The sequence below is a fragment of the Falco peregrinus genome, chromosome 12 (assembly GCF_023634155.1).
Source record: "Falco peregrinus isolate bFalPer1 chromosome 12, bFalPer1.pri, whole genome shotgun sequence".
NCBI lineage: Eukaryota > Metazoa > Chordata > Aves > Falconiformes > Falconidae > Falco > Falco peregrinus.
In genome coordinates this window covers 1,229,945-1,244,656 of record NC_073732.1, presented here as the reverse complement: position 1 = coordinate 1,244,656, position 14,712 = coordinate 1,229,945, and the positions used below count along the sequence as shown (strand labels likewise).

Below are 14,712 nucleotides of genomic sequence, written 5' to 3'. Positions count from 1 at the left end.
GCCAAGGTGCTTGGCCAAATGCAGAGCCACCAGTGGCAGCTCTGACCACCCCCCATCCCCCATGGCTTCTCCCCTGCAGGGTGGTGAACCAGGATGAGAAGTCATTTGCCATTGGAGTCCAGTTCTTACTAATGAGGCTGCTGGGTGAGTGTCCATCTCCCAGTGAGGCTGGGGGAAGGCAGCAGGGTGCTCAGAGGCTTGCCCAAGCCCCAGGAGGTGTTGAACCTCCTCAGGGACAGCAAGCAAAGCATCCAGGCAGGGCAGGGTGGGCAGCCTGACTCCATCCTCTCTTCTCCAAAGCCTGGCTGCCAGCCCCGGCCATGTTTGGTGCCCTCATCGATTCCTCCTGCATCTACTGGCAAAAGCAGTGTACCCAGCGCCGGTTCTGCGCCTACTACAACAATGACTTCCTCCGCAACAGGTACCCTTGCTGTGTGTCCCCCTGTCCCCCCTCGGTGGGGACAACCATGGGGATGGTCCCCGGCACAGCCTGGTGCTGGCTGGAGGTGCCATCTCCAGACACAGCATCTCCCCACTCTTCTGACAGATACCTGGGGCTGCAGGTGGGCTACAAGGTGGTGGGCACCATCCTCCTCGCCCTCATCAGCTGGAAGGTGAAGAGGAGTAAGGAGTACAACGTGCAGGAGAAGGCAGCGGGGCTGGTGTAGCCCACCCAAGGACTGACTCCACACCCCCCGTTACCCACTGCCAGTACTTTGTCGTTTTTGGGTTTGTTTTTCCTCCTAAGGGAGCGAGTTCACCGTAGCAGCTCCGAGCTCCCCTCCTGCAGCCGTGCTCCCGGCGAGGGATGCTCCATGCCAGCCCCATCCTGGCACCGGCTTCTCCCAGGCTCTCCAGCGGCACCTTGTCCATCACTTTGGGGAGGGGTAGCCCCCACCAGCTGGAGCAGGAGGCAGATGGGGGCTGGAGCGCAGCCCCATCCCACCAAGCCAGAGAAGTGCCTGCTGTGGGCAATGGTCCCTGCTCCGGCGTGACGTCTCCAGCCAGGCAATGCCTGCCCAGCTGGGACAGGAGCAGGGGAAACGGCTGCCAACCCTGTGGGGCTGCCCTGTGCCCCCCCCCCCGCCTGCCCCCCCCCTCACAGAGGTCAGCATGGACACTGCACACATGTTGTGAAAAGTTGTAACTAGGGGTTTATCGCAGAACATGTCAGGGTTTGTTGCTTTTTTTATTATAATTAAATAAAGGTCACTTTTCCAACTGTGGTGCTTTGCTGGTCTCCCCCCGCCCCAAGCTGGGGGATGCCTGCAGGTTGCATCCTGGCAGATGCTGAGTGCACCCCTTGCTAGCAAAGGTGAAGAAATGAGGGCACACAGGGCACGCGCTCCTCCTGCAGCTCCACCAGTGATGAGGGGCTGTGCCGAGCAGGCAGGCTGTGCCAGCTCACGGGCCAGGCAGCCCAGGGGCAGCGGTGCCCGGCTGCAGCCCTCTGCACCCTGCCTAGAGCACCCAAAAGGTGTCTGCACAATTCAGCACAGAGCAGGCAGGGGTCTGCAGGCAGGGTGCTACATGCATGGGGCTGATGGCAGGGAGCCACAGGCAAGGTACAGCGGGCATCAGGCTTGGGGATGGAGGCAGCAGGCAAGAGGCTGTGGGCAGGGGGCTTCAGGCAGGGAGCTGGGACCTGCTTTCAGCAGGATGCAGGCAGCTGAGGGCACGGGCTGGAGGCAGGAGTTGTGAGCAGGGCTGGGCCTGGTGTTGAAGGCATAGTGCAGGGGGCTGGAGGCAGGCAGGGGCTGTGGGCAGGGACTGCGGGCAGGGACTGCATGCAGACAGCTGCAGGCACAGTGCAGGTGGGTGCAGGCAGGGGCTGGGGTCAGGGGGCTGCAGGCAGGGGCTGCAGGCAGGGTTGTGCAGCACATATCCCTGGCAGCAGTGCATCTGAAGGGAGAACAGCAGCTCCAGGGCCTCCCTGATCTGCTCCGCAGAGATTCACCTGCCCTGCCGCACCGCCTTTCCTGGCAGGATGAAGGCAGCCTGCTAGAACAGCAACAGCAGCAGTGGGACCTGGAGACGCACCCGCTGATAATGATGGCCTGCTGTCACCTGGAGAGGGTGACATGGCAGCACCACTTGACCGGTATCACAGGAATTGTTCCACGAGCTTCTCTGAAGATCCCGGCGCTGTGCAAAGGGCACAACATTCATCGCGCCAGGCCCGTGCTGCTGGAGGGGCAAAGGGCTCGAGGTGAACGCACTGCATCTGAGGAGGCCACATCTTTTCCGTGGCTCCTGTAGGAGGGGCGGCTGCTGAAGCACATTTGACACCCAGAGAGGACCGCGGCAGACGCAGCAATACTATCCACAGGGATGAGACAGCAAAAGATGCTGGAATGTCAGTTGGGTCAGGATCAGTGAGGTCCCCGGCCAGGCACAGCCACAGCTGTGGCTGAGCTGGAGATCACTACCCCCCCCCCAGCTCAGGGAGGGACTGAGGGGCAGGGCAGGGGCTCCAGGGCCCATGGGCAAGGAGCATGGGCCAGACAGGGCACCACACCTTCCTCCTCCCTTACACAGCAGCTGTATCCCCTCCTGGGCAGCATCACAGCCTGAGAGGTGACCTGGAGGTGACGGGGAGGGACAGGAGGGGAGCAGAAGAGTTGTCTTGGGTGAATGTATTCAGCCTCTGCTGTCCTTACCCCTCCGTTGTGCTGGGCACAGCACGACTTTTCCCCATGCTCTTGGCCAATGAGCCCTGCTGCATCCATGCTCACAGCACACAGCTAAGTTCCGTTGCATTTGCCTTTGCTGGGAAAGGCAACAGTTATTCTATTTGTTTTGCTTCCAAGACAGGAATAGCAAATGTCTCTCTCACCTCACCAAGAGGAGAAAATCACACCCAATATGGTTAAGGTGCACCCCTTTTTACAGAGCAGTGTGACAACCTTGCAATTTGAACAGAATTTTTTTTTTTTTTTTGGCTGCTACCTTCTGGGGGTTTTGTTTGGGGTTTTTTTTTTGGGGGTTTTTTTTTTCCCTTTACTGTGGTTTATCCTTGTCAATGTCAGTTGGTCCACGGGGATACGGACAGCTGAAACCGTGTGAAGACTCACCTCTCTGGAAGGAGTACAAGGACTCTTAGAGCAATCATGAATGTGCAGTTGAAGACACAGCTCACCACCCAAAGGTGGCTTGGTTGAATAAATAGTGAATGGAGTATTAGTTGCGTGTTTACAACCCTTACAATTATGGAGGCCTTGTCATCAATCATCTTAGGGACTGTGATTCAAATTAGCAGCTATAATCAAATTAACCTGGCTGTCAGGCAAAGCGGTCACAGAGGGAGTAAAGGGAAAGGAGAGTAGAGGCAGGAGAGGACAGCAGGGGAGCTGCCTTGGATGTGCTCTGGATCAGCAAGTCTATGAAAACAAGGTCTGTCCTGGCTGTTCCCATTCCCACTCCCCCTCCACCTGGCAGGTTTTCCCTTAACACCCACATGACCTTCCTTAACTCTGCTTCTCCACCTCCATCCCACCAGGGGTAACATCAAGCTGGACAAGCCCCAGGAGGTGTCATCCAGCAAAAGTGTACGAGGTGGCCCAAATGGGGCGAGCACAGAACCTTCTGGCCCCAAAGGTGTCACGGTGGCTGGGGCTAGTCAACGGCTCTATGCACAGGAAAGGTCACAGCTGCAACACCTGGTTTTGGGAGCCTTGGAAACCACCACTGGGGTGCCAGTGTTCAGGCACCACGCTATTTTTGCTTTTCTTTGCCTTTCAACAATCTCTCCTCCACTTTCATGTGGCTCCCGCTATCCTGGATCTCACTGTGCTTATCAATCCACTCCAAAAGCACCCTTCATTTCCAGGGGAACAATTCACAAGCAATGCACAGCCCATAGCAAAAAACATCCATCAAAAAAGCTCTAAAGGAGAAGGAAAGCCTCAATCCCTGCAGACGTGTAAATGCAGCAGGGTGACTGACTCTGGGTCAGGCAGCTGGAGCAGAAGGAACTGAGTTTATCACATCCCGCTGCCTCACCACAGCCATCCAAACACACTGGCTGCCAAGCCTCAGGAGCAACTTGCCAGGACAGCACAAAGCCACAGGCTGGGAACAAGGTTTATAAGTAAAAGCAAGAAGCAAAGCACAAAGCTGACTGGGGGGGGGTGTGTGTGTGTGTGAAACCCAACATTCAGATTTTCCAGTTCTGCCCTTTTCCCTGAGCAACTGGGGAAAACCAGCCCCAAATATTTAACAGGCAAGTCACGGAGTGCAGCCCAAAACCCACACGCAGCTCTGCAACAACCCAACGCACACGCTGTCCTCCGGCACGAGTGGCACTGGGTGCAGCCCCAGCTCAGCCACGCTGCCCTACACACCATGCTCAGGCAGGGAGAGCTGGTGTCTCCATCCAGCTACAGGGTGCCACTGCCACCCCCGGCAGGGCAAGTGCTCTGTGACTTCAACCCCAACAGCTGTGCACAGCGCACTGCAGCTGGCCCGAGTTCTCCAGTGCATTTGAGTACTTTTTTTTTTTTTTTTTTTTTCTCTCTCCAGGTTTTTGGTCACTGGTTTGGGGGGGGTTAGCTACGTGGTTATCAAGCCTCAAATACCCACACTAAGGCGGTAAATGCACACCAAATAAAAAAAACACCAACCGCCAACACCCCAAAGCCCTGTATGTGGAGAAGACTGTTTTCTGACAACACAGACCTGGCCACCAAGCAGGAAGGCTGATCTCCAACGTCATGTTGAGCAGCAGCAGAGCCCCAGTACACGTGGATTTGACGCCACTGAGAAGTCACGGCAAATGCAGACAGACTGAAGTGAGACTTGAGAACAAACATTTAAGCAAAAAAAATTTATTTAAGGAATACTTTTACTAAGAATAACTTAAAACCAACCATAGCCTCATGCTACCTCCCCCTCTTATCTCAGCAGAGGCTGGTGCTGCCTCTGCTTTTCAAGGAGACAGGCCTTTGCAAGCAGAATAACCACCCAAAGAAACAGCAATATTCCCACTTCAACATTATGGATTCAAAGCAGGCAGCCTAGGAAGGATCTCCAGCTAAAGGAGTTCAAGGCATGACAAACATTTTCTAGCAATATTCTGGCTGCAGGAAAAAAAGAGAATGTAACATCCTTTGTAAACAGAACCCTCCCCACCTCCTGCAGGGACAGCAGAAGAGCTGTTGGGCTCACAGGACTAGAAACATAAGGCCCGGCTTCATTACGAGCACAAGCCTTTGCTGAAGATTGTTCTCACTCTTCCCAACACCAACACTTGGCAATGCTACAGGGAGGCAGAGAATGCCCCCGACAGAAAGGAAAAGGACGCAACAGATCAGTTGAACAATGAAGGAAACATCAAACCAGAGAGGAGAGGAGCCAGCAAAAGACAAAAAAAGCTCTAACAGGAGCCAGCTACTGCCTCCTACCCTAAAACAAAAGGGGAAACAACAAAAAGGAAAAAATTAAATGGCGTAGGACTTCCCAATATGCAGCATGGAGAGCAATCATCCTCATGGAGGTGCTGCACAGAAATTACACCCCACCAGAGCACAAAGCTCTATTAAGCTGCTGGCCAGGGCGACTGTGTTTTAAGGCAGCTGAGGAAGGGGAAGCTGAACCCCCAGCACAGTGCCAGGCTGCTGCCTCCCACCTGATCAACACCAACGTTGCTGGAAGATCTCCCTTCGCATAACCAGTGCTCCTGGCCAGACACAGGGAGGAGAGCCTAGTCCCTTGGACAACTCAGACACATGCTGAAGCAGAGCCCTCCAACACTCCAAGCAGCCTCGAGCCACTGAAATAGCTACCGACAGCCATCCCCTGAACCTTTAACAAGATTAATGGTTGAGATCACACACAGAAGAGCAACTTCGGCTTTAAACACTACAGGCAAATACGAACTGGGAAATATCACCTTTATTCCCCCTCTTCATTGAGCATCTTCCTCAGGAGGAGGAATCACACAAATGTGCTAGCACTCCTTGGCTTTCCCTCTCACTCTGCCACAACAGCTGACCAACTGCACACAGAAAAAGATCTTGCTGCAGTCACTGGAGCAGGAGACAGGCAGGGGACTGCACAGTGAAAGCCAGTCGTGCCAGATCTCACGTGTAATATAGGTATGAATCTAAAAACATAACCAACTCATAGTTTCAAGCTAAGACCCTACTACAGCTCTGCCACTTGGCAAGTGTATACATGTCTGCAGAAGAGCCTGAAGTATGGGAAGGAGAAGCAGAATGAAACAAGCTTTCAGGACATAACCCTCAGTTAAAGAAAGACTCCCAAGAACTGTCCAACAGTGGAAATCACCCAAAGACACAGGTGCCGCAGCTGGAGTGACAAAGGCAGAACAGCCAGCCTGATTTTGGCATTTAATACACCACTCCACTAACACAAAAATGGGACTGTGCCAGACTGGAAGAACAGGAAAGTAGGAGACACGAAGGTTTTTTATACTCTCAATGACTGCCCAACAGAGAGAGTCCGTGCACTTTGCAGAGGTGTGCTCCCAAGCAGCGAGAGGCTGGAGAAAGAAGTGCGAATCAGGAGGTGACCAGTACCTCCAAGAGGCAACAGGCTTACAGTGCTAAACCAAGGCAGAAGACAACATGCAGACGCCAATCTCTAAAACTCACCTGGCAGTGCACTCCTTCCTAATTTGCTTGGCATCTACCAAATGAAAAGCCTAAAGATTAAGGAAAAACACAAGCCCAGAGGGTCAGCATCCCAGAGGAAGACAAAGGAACAGGTGAGAGGAAAAAAAGTGTTGCAGTGTGAACAGCCAGAGGAAATCACACCAGCAATCGTGTCATGTTGCTCCCAAGCCCACAAGCAGCAGAGGAAGGTACCACAATGCTGATTTCCAGCTTAAGTTTCTTCTTTCTACAGCAAGATGAGATTTGAGTGCTTCAGACCATCTTTTTCCTTTCAGTCCCCAAGTCTCTCCCTCCAGCCCTGCCCTTCTCCGTTCAGGCGACCTTGGCCAGCCATTTCTCAAGGCCCTCGAAGTCAGCATCTCCATCCTCTCCCTTGCTGCCCCGAGCACTGCACTCCACAAATTCCACCTTCATGGGCAGCTGGGAGAAGTCGAAGTCCTTGCCCTTCTTCCCCAGCTGGGCAGGGCCCCCAGTGGCTGAGCCATCCAGACTGGTAGGGGCTGCGGAGCGGGTCACTCGTAAGGTATTGCTGCAGACAGAGAAGAGAAAGGGTCCAGAACTGTCAGCCAGGGGAATACCACCTACACCACGGCTACCGAGGTGTTTTGAAGCCAGCACTGTCAGCAGGATGCCAGCTACACCAAGGATAGAAGGTCCCATAGCTCTGCCCGGGGAGGCATAGGCACTTTGGCCACTTCCACATATCCACTGGAAGGCACAAGTGCAGAGAGGCTCAAGAGAGCAAGACAGACAGAAGACCACTCAAGGAGAGGGTGCCTAAACAGGTTTTGTTTTGTAATAAACAACAGCAAGAGTCAGGCAATGATGTCCTCACCTGAATTTCCCCAATATCCCCACGGCAGATGCCAGTCACCAGCAATTACGCGATTTTAGTGCTCAAGATCTGCACTAGTTTAACAGATTAACTGGAAGAGAGAGGCACCTGCGATACCAGGGATCACGCAGGCACTCACCCCACTGCAGCATGTCAAATACCTTTAGGGATTGAGAAGGGGATTGAGTCTCCCCGCTGCTCCCCACAAGGAGTGCCTGCCCAAGGGCCAGGCTGCAACGTCACCACTACTCCTGCCCTTCAGCTTGCTGCAGCATCTCAGCTCCATGCCACATGCAGAGAGGAAGGATGGACCTCCCTGCCCACATGCACCAGCATCCAAGGCAGAGGCAGCACAGAGGGGTAGAACAGCCCTGCAGATGCAGAGGGGTTGTGATTTGCCTGCCGCTGAGGTACCCCCAAAAGCGAGGCGAGGGAAGTCAAGGGGCTGCATCAGGCACAGATGCAATCAGCAACCCCTTCCCGGCTCTTTGACCGCCTAGTAGAGCCTCACGGATGGCGTGCTGCATCTCCTTCAGAGATAGAAAAGCCTGGCAGTGCCTGCTCTCAGACAACCCCAGCTACTCCTTATTCACAGAAAGGAGCTAAATTAACGGGGCATCGGGAAAGAACACCACTGCCCAGAGGTGCAAGTTCAGGAGTAAGAGAGCAGACACTTCCTTGGGTTCTCCACATCAGGAGATCCAAGTATGGCAGTGCAGGGAGGAGGATGGCAGCCACCTGCTAGCCTGCAGGGAGAACGCTGCCTAAGAGGGAGCGTACGACCTACCTGGAAATCCAACTTCTACACACAGATAACCAGCAAATGCCCAACACTGGAACCAAGGAATGCTTATTTTCCTGGAGAGTTAGAAACCAATTCCTCCCTTAAAAATGGAAAGGTCAGGTATGCAGCCTGGAAGAGGCAACAGCACAAATAACACTGCTGCCGTCTACTGGCCAAGGAGATCACAGAATCATTTAGGTTGGAAAATACCCTTCAGATCACAGAGTCCAACTGTTAAACTAACACTGCCAAGTTGTCCTGGTTTTGGCCGACATAAAATTAATTTTCATCTTAGTAGCTGGTACAGTGCTGGTTTTTTGCATTTAATATGAGAATAATGTTGGTAACACACTGATGTTTTAGTTGTTGCTAAGTAGTGCCTAGTTTAACTCAAGGGCTTTTCAAGTTCCCCATGCTGTGCCAGCAAGCAAGTGCAGAAGCAGCTGGGAGGGAGCAGAGCCAGGGCAGCTGACCTGAACTAGCCAAAGGGATATTCCATACCACAGAACATCACGCTCAGTACATAAACTGGCGGGAGTTGACTGGGAGCCACCAGTCGCTGCTTGAGGACTGGCTGGGCTTTGGTCAGCAGGTGGTGAGCAACGGTATTGTGCATCACTTGTTTTTTTCCCCTTGAGTTTTATTCCTCTCTCCTCTTCATTACACTTATTATTGGGGTTTTGGTTTTAGTTTGTTTTTTTAACTTCATTTCAATTATTAAACTGTTCTTATTTCCACCCCCCAAGTTTTACCTTTTCCCAATTCTCCCTCTCATCGCACTGCGGGGGAAGAGGGAGCAAATGAGCAGCTATGTGACACTTAGTTGCTGGCTGGGGTTAAACCACGTCACAAGTTACCACTTGGCAACAAGATGGTCATATTCCACAAACGTGTATTTGTTTGCGAGACCAAAGAGCTACACTCCTGCTACTGCTCACGAGACTGCCTTGCTGCTAACTGCAAACCAGCAAACAGGACCCACAGGCAACAGGAGGGCAAAACATCCAGTTCTGAGTGTGCGTGGAAGGAAAAATCTCTCCTAGATGCTGGAAGAGAAGGCCACTACAACACAAGAGCTGCAGAGGTCTCTCCCAGAGAAGATTTGATCCAACTACAAGACTCACAGGCAGAATCTTTGTGCACAGAGATTAAAACCAGCTTTAAATAAATCATCTACTTGCCAGCCATTGATGCTGCAGCTCATTCAGCTGGCGGCTTACACTGTAGAAGTCTACAAGCCACTTTCTCCTCCTTCCACTTGCTCTTACAACTTAAAATTAGTAACAGATCACACATCATTTGTCTTCCCAGGTTAACGTTCTTCCTAGTATGAGATACAGAGCCAACACGGGGTCACAAACAGGCTCCTGCCATGCCTGTTAGCAGACCAGGAAAACTAGACACTCCCTTCCCAGCTGTGAAGCTTTGCATGCCAAGCCCTTCTGCATCAGAGCAGCCCTGCAAAAAAACCTGCCCCAGTACAACTGAGCAGAGCTACTGAGATCTTCACACCACTTGCAGAAAGTCTGACATTCGGAAGCCAACCCTGCCTGTACCTGAGACAGGACAGTGCCCTGGGAGGTATCGCTTAGCTTAGGGAAGGCTGCTTTTAGGAAAGGATTGGGATGTTGTTTTCCAACCCTCAGCTTCCAGGAGGCATTACACTGTTTGTGCCTACTGCTTTTTTGCATGCTTTTACAAGGACCAATCTTTTCTTATCTTGGTTACATCTACACAGACAAAACAGGCCGCTCCCCTTCTACAATGAACTTGGATGTGGCTCAAGGGACCTCGCTGAGCGCTGTGGTCAGAGATAGGAAGTAGAAGAGAGAGAGAAGCTCAGAGGGTTTAAGATCCAATTTCATACTTACAGCTCTTTCTCCAGCTGCTGTTGAATAAGTTTTGCTGATTTTGCCATTGTGACATCTATAGAGAGAAAAGGAAGAAAGCCCTTTGGTTTTATGGCAGAATTCAAAACTTGGTTCCTCCTCCTAAAGGTACAGCAAGGCCTGCTCATACTGTTCAGCCTTAAGAGATACTGGGACAAAGACAGCTGTGCCTGCACTAGGGGAAGAGATGCTGGAGCTTTGGGTTTGCAGGTGTGAATGGGAGCAAGCAACCCAAAGTCTGATATAAAGTAGGGAATTAATTTCTTCTTGCTGGGCAGTGGGTTGCTTCAGAGGACTCCCACCCACAAGGCCCAGCCCTCTCACCTGTCCGGGCATTATAGATCTCAACACAGCACTTTTTAACCTATGGCACATGGAGCTATGAAGGCCTTAGGCAGCTCCAGTAGTAGAGCACAAAATAATTAAGAAACCCAAATCTAATACTGCCCAAAAGCTTCAGACAGTTATACATGGATCCACACCTTCACTTTGTAAGTTGTAGGTATCTGAAAATCTAGTTCTTTCCAGTAACTGGATGCTCCTGCTAGTCCAGCCAAGAGAAACCATGTAAACATGGCAGCTAAATGGCTGTCCGATTTTAACACTGAGGCTACCAAGTGTGTACGGGCAGTTCATTACACTCAAGTTGATCGTATTTTCTGCTGCCTGCAGATTCAGGCAGACAGTTCTGCCCAAGCAGAAAGCCACCTGTCTTACTTAAACCTGTCTAAAAAGCTGTAGCTCTCCCACGTGGTGCTTCTCTGCAAAGCTATTAAGACATACCTGACCTAAGAATTCTTCCAACAGCTGCTAGAAACATTCCTGCTGAGTAGTCTGAGTTTGAAACCAAGTTCCAGCCTTCAGTTTGCTGAAATCCCAACTCCTAAGCAATTCAGCATCCACGGCATGAACCCCTATCACTCCAGGACTGAATCCAATGTCCAGCCCACAGGGCAGCACACAATACCTTGCTTATTGCAAGCGATCAGCAGCGCAGGCGCATTTTTGAGCACAGTGTTGTCGACCAGGACCTGGTACAGGAACTCTGCCACATCCTTCACCTCCCGCTGGAAGGCCACACTGTCCACCACAAACACAATGGCTCTGGAGGGAAGAACACGTGCTGGGCCTGAAGCTCTGGAACCATCTTCCCCCCAGGTATTCCAGCCTGGGCTATCATATTTGTTTCCACATCTGATCTCACCCAACCCAAGAGCAGGTTAGCATGTGCTGGCTGAATTACACCCCATGTCCAGCCCCAGCAGGAAATCTTTCCCACTCCGCCCCAGGGATACACCACATCCCCTACCCTCCCCGCTGCAGCTGCTTTGCCTCATGATGCACTGCACAGACAGGTAAGGGGGAAAGCAGAACAATAATGAACGCCCACAACCCCATGGCAGAGCTCCGACTCTCAGGGCGCCACCCCACAGCAAATCCAGCCCAGCTCACAGCATTCCCAGCACCATCATTTGGTTTATCTCTTTGCAAAACGTCACCTGCCCCCTCATACCCTGCCAATCTCCTCCAAGTTACCTGGCTGCGGCCTTGAACCTCTCCAAGAACTGGAGCCGCAAACTCTCGTGGCCTGGAAGGTCGATTAAGGTCACGTTAGCACTCTGGGAACAGAAGCAAGAAGGTATTATTAAACCTGATCTAGGGTTACCTGTGACTGTGGGCTGGGGAAAACCAGTCTGATAGTGGTTTCCAGTTAGCCTGGTGTTAAAGCAGCAGCGGGTGAGTGAATCCCCACACCAGACAGAGGCACATAACTCCCCAAGGTGCAGCCTCTCCACCAGCCCAAACAATTGACAGTCAAAAGAAATGCTGAGGAATGACATTCATGGCTAGGACTCAGTAAGGAGGGTGCCAACACCAGCAAACCACCCGCCAGAGCCGAGAGGACAGCGCATGACCAGAGAAAAGAGAACGTTCAACCCATTTCTCACCCACAATACCCAACCTACAACTACCACATGCACAGTGCAAGTAGCAAAGCTCATCAGTCACCCCTCTCGGTGCACCAGCAGATTCACATGGTCCCTGACAGCAAGTGGATCTCTGCACAGCAAAACAACAAACTCCTGTCCTGCAAGTCCCTGATACAGAATAATCATCCTACAGTCTCTGCATCAAGTTACCTATTCATGCGTGCAATCTACCCTACTGCAAGTCTACCTAAATACACAAACTTTGCTGGGAATAACACAAAAATACCCTTGCAAGAAACTTTTAAAATTAAAAACTGTAAATGTTTCCCTTTCCGCAGCCTCCAGCCAAAGCAATGATGTTTCAAAGAGAACAAATGCCTCTCACATGCTCCTAATCAAGACAGGGCCAGGTAGGGCCAGGTCACTGCTCTCAAGAAGAACACTTGTTCTCAAGAGGGAAGAGAACACTACACAAGACCCTACCTACCCACTGTTCTTGGATTTTAATGGAAACCTCATCTACAATTTTAAAAAATGAAAAATAAGCAGAAAAACAGCAGTCTGCCTTGCACCATTCCAGTATCTCTTCCCCTACAAATAGTTATCTGCTCAATCTTAGACATAGAAAAGTACAAAACAAGTCCTGCACTTCTCTTTACTAAGTTTTTAATCTCTTATCATCACTATTGTCACTGAAGATTGCCACAGAGAAACCATAAAATCACCCTCTGCTTTTACAACCCACCAGCACGTAATGTGCTGCCAGTTTCCTGCTTTCACGGCCACACATGCACTCAGCATGACAAAAACACTCTGAAATGAGAGAGATTGCCATAAATTGAAAATAACTCTGTCTGTGGCAGTCCAGGAGCTGAAAGTAACAAAACCCTTTTTAAGACCATATGAAGTTCAGCTAGAGACCCTTTTTAAGCCTGCTTAAGCTTTTAATTTTACATTTCCTTGGGAGAAACAGAAATTACTGTCAAGCAAATAAACCAAACAACAGAACCACAAACCTCCTGCTCTGAACCACACCACTGTCCCCCACAGCACTGTGGGTTTTACTCCACTAATAAAAGAAGTTCCTTTTCCTCTTCTATATGAAAAAAATACCACACACCTTTCAAGGCATGATACGCAAACATGGTTTTCAGTCAAAAAGGTTTCATAATTTGACAAGCAATGAAAAAACAACCTGCCAAGACGAGAATTCCCTAATACCTCCCAGTATTTTCCTACTTTCTCATTGTACACTGCCTAGAAAAATCCTATCCTACACTTGGACCAAACTAGGGATTGACTTCAAGCTGGGAAGACCGAGCAGTACAAAAGGCATCAAGCCATGTTTAGCACAGGGAGTAGAAAAACAAAGGCACCAGCTGGCTATAAGAACCACGCACAAGTCAGAGCCAAAAGCTTGTCCACTCACCTTGTCGTTGCTGACTCTATAAACTGCAGAGCTGTCGGTTATTGAAGTCTGGGTATCACGGTATTTGCCTGTCAACAGCTGTGAAAAACAAAAGTAATTTTCAGAAAAAGGAGGCGGGAGGAACATGGACATCGTGTTTCATCCACTCAGAAACTCAAATGGTCTGTAAGAAGTAACAGGCTTCAGATATCTGATTTCAAATTACATGCACAAAACAGTTTCAGTTTTTTCCCCCCCCAAAGAATTTTAAAAAACACTCATTAAGAAAAAAAAATCCATGTATATACTGAATCTCCACATCACTACAGCAAGAAGGATGGCAGTGTGCCTGCAAGCCCTCTGGCGCGCCTTCACCTCCGCAGGAGGAGGCCGGAGGGGTGGCAGGGCGGCGGGCGCCGGGCAGCTCCCCGGCCTGGGGCTCCTCTCGCGGCCGCCCCGAGCCCCCCCACCCTGGCTCCCGGCTCACCCGCGCGAACAGCAGCGTCTTCCCCGCGTCGCAGAGGCCCAGCAGCAGCACCGCCCTCCGGCCGCTCCTCCTGCCCTGCACGAACCTCCAGATCACTGCGGGGGAGAGCCGGGGCTCAGCGGGCGGCCCCGAGGCTCAGCGGGCGGCCCCGGCGGCCCCTCAGCGGGCGCGACCCGGCGGCCGGTGCCCCCGACAGACCCCAGGGCGCGACCGGAGAGGTGGGGGGGGGGGGGGGGGGGCGGGGGGGGGATCCCGCGGGCCGCAACTCACGAAGCGTGATGGCGACGACGAGCAGCGCCAGGAGGACGGAGAGCACGGCGGGGTCAGACACCCGCAGCTCCCGCTGCAGCGCCTCCAGGTGCGGCTCCAGCCTGCCCGCCATGCCGGCCCGCCGCACACGTCGCCGTTCCCCGCACTTCCGCTTCCGGCCCCGCGGCCTGCCGGGAGGGGCTGGCGGGGCGCGCAAGGGCTGCCGGGAGCCGTAGTTCCCGCCGTGCTGGGGGGGGGCGGGGGCCGGGCCCCGGGCGGGGGGGCGCGTTGTCGCTGCCGCGGAGGGCGGGGGGGGGGGGCAGTGCACGGCAAGGCGCCGCGGGGCGGAGGGACCTGTGGGGCCCGGGAGGTGGTTGCTCTCCGCGCTCAGCACCAGGCCCTCGGTTTGAGGCGCAACATCTGGGGGTGATTAAACATCTGGGGGTGATTGGCGGCCTCTAGGTGCTGCGGCTGGTTTTGGGGCCCCCGGTTCA

At 52.4% G+C, this 14,712-nt stretch overlaps 2 protein-coding genes across 3 annotated transcripts in view; one reads left to right on the top strand and one right to left on the bottom strand.

The window, feature by feature from the left end:
- SLCO2A1 (solute carrier organic anion transporter family member 2A1) overlaps positions 1 to 5,097 on the top strand; it is a 33,998-nt gene extending 28,901 nt beyond the window's left edge. For both annotated transcript variants that reach the window (XM_027792711.2, XM_005241561.3), the window contains 3 exons: positions 80 to 144; positions 301 to 421; positions 548 to 5,097. In XM_027792711.2, the coding sequence (XP_027648512.1) occupies positions 80 to 144; positions 301 to 421; positions 548 to 668 (307 nt within the window). In that variant the 3' untranslated portion in view covers positions 669 to 5,097. The remainder of the gene's footprint in view (positions 1 to 79; positions 145 to 300; positions 422 to 547) is intronic.
- Positions 5,098 to 5,874: 777 nt separating this feature from the next.
- On the bottom strand, positions 5,875 to 14,396 carry SRPRB (SRP receptor subunit beta). The gene is made up of 7 exons (XM_055816892.1): positions 14,240 to 14,396; positions 13,970 to 14,064; positions 13,504 to 13,581; positions 11,680 to 11,762; positions 11,111 to 11,247; positions 10,126 to 10,180; positions 5,875 to 7,164 (listed from the first exon to the last, which is right to left on the bottom strand). The coding sequence occupies exons 1-7, from the start codon at positions 14,349 to 14,351 to the stop codon at positions 6,948 to 6,950; spliced, it is 777 nt and encodes a 258-aa protein (XP_055672867.1). The 5' UTR covers positions 14,352 to 14,396; the 3' UTR covers positions 5,875 to 6,947.
- Positions 14,397 to 14,712: the final 316 nt, after the last annotated feature.

Coding starts and splice junctions, on each gene's coding strand:
- SRPRB (XM_055816892.1), bottom strand. CDS start 14,351: ATGGCGGGCAGGCTGGAGCCGCACCTGGAGGCGCTGCAGCGGGAGCTG. Junction 13,582..13,969: donor AGACGCTGCTGTTCGCGCGG/GTGAGCCGGGAG, acceptor TGTTTTTCACAG/CTGTTGACAGGCAAATACCG. Junction 11,763..13,503: donor ATAGAGTCAGCAACGACAAG/GTGAGTGGACAA, acceptor TTCTGTTCCCAG/AGTGCTAACGTGACCTTAAT.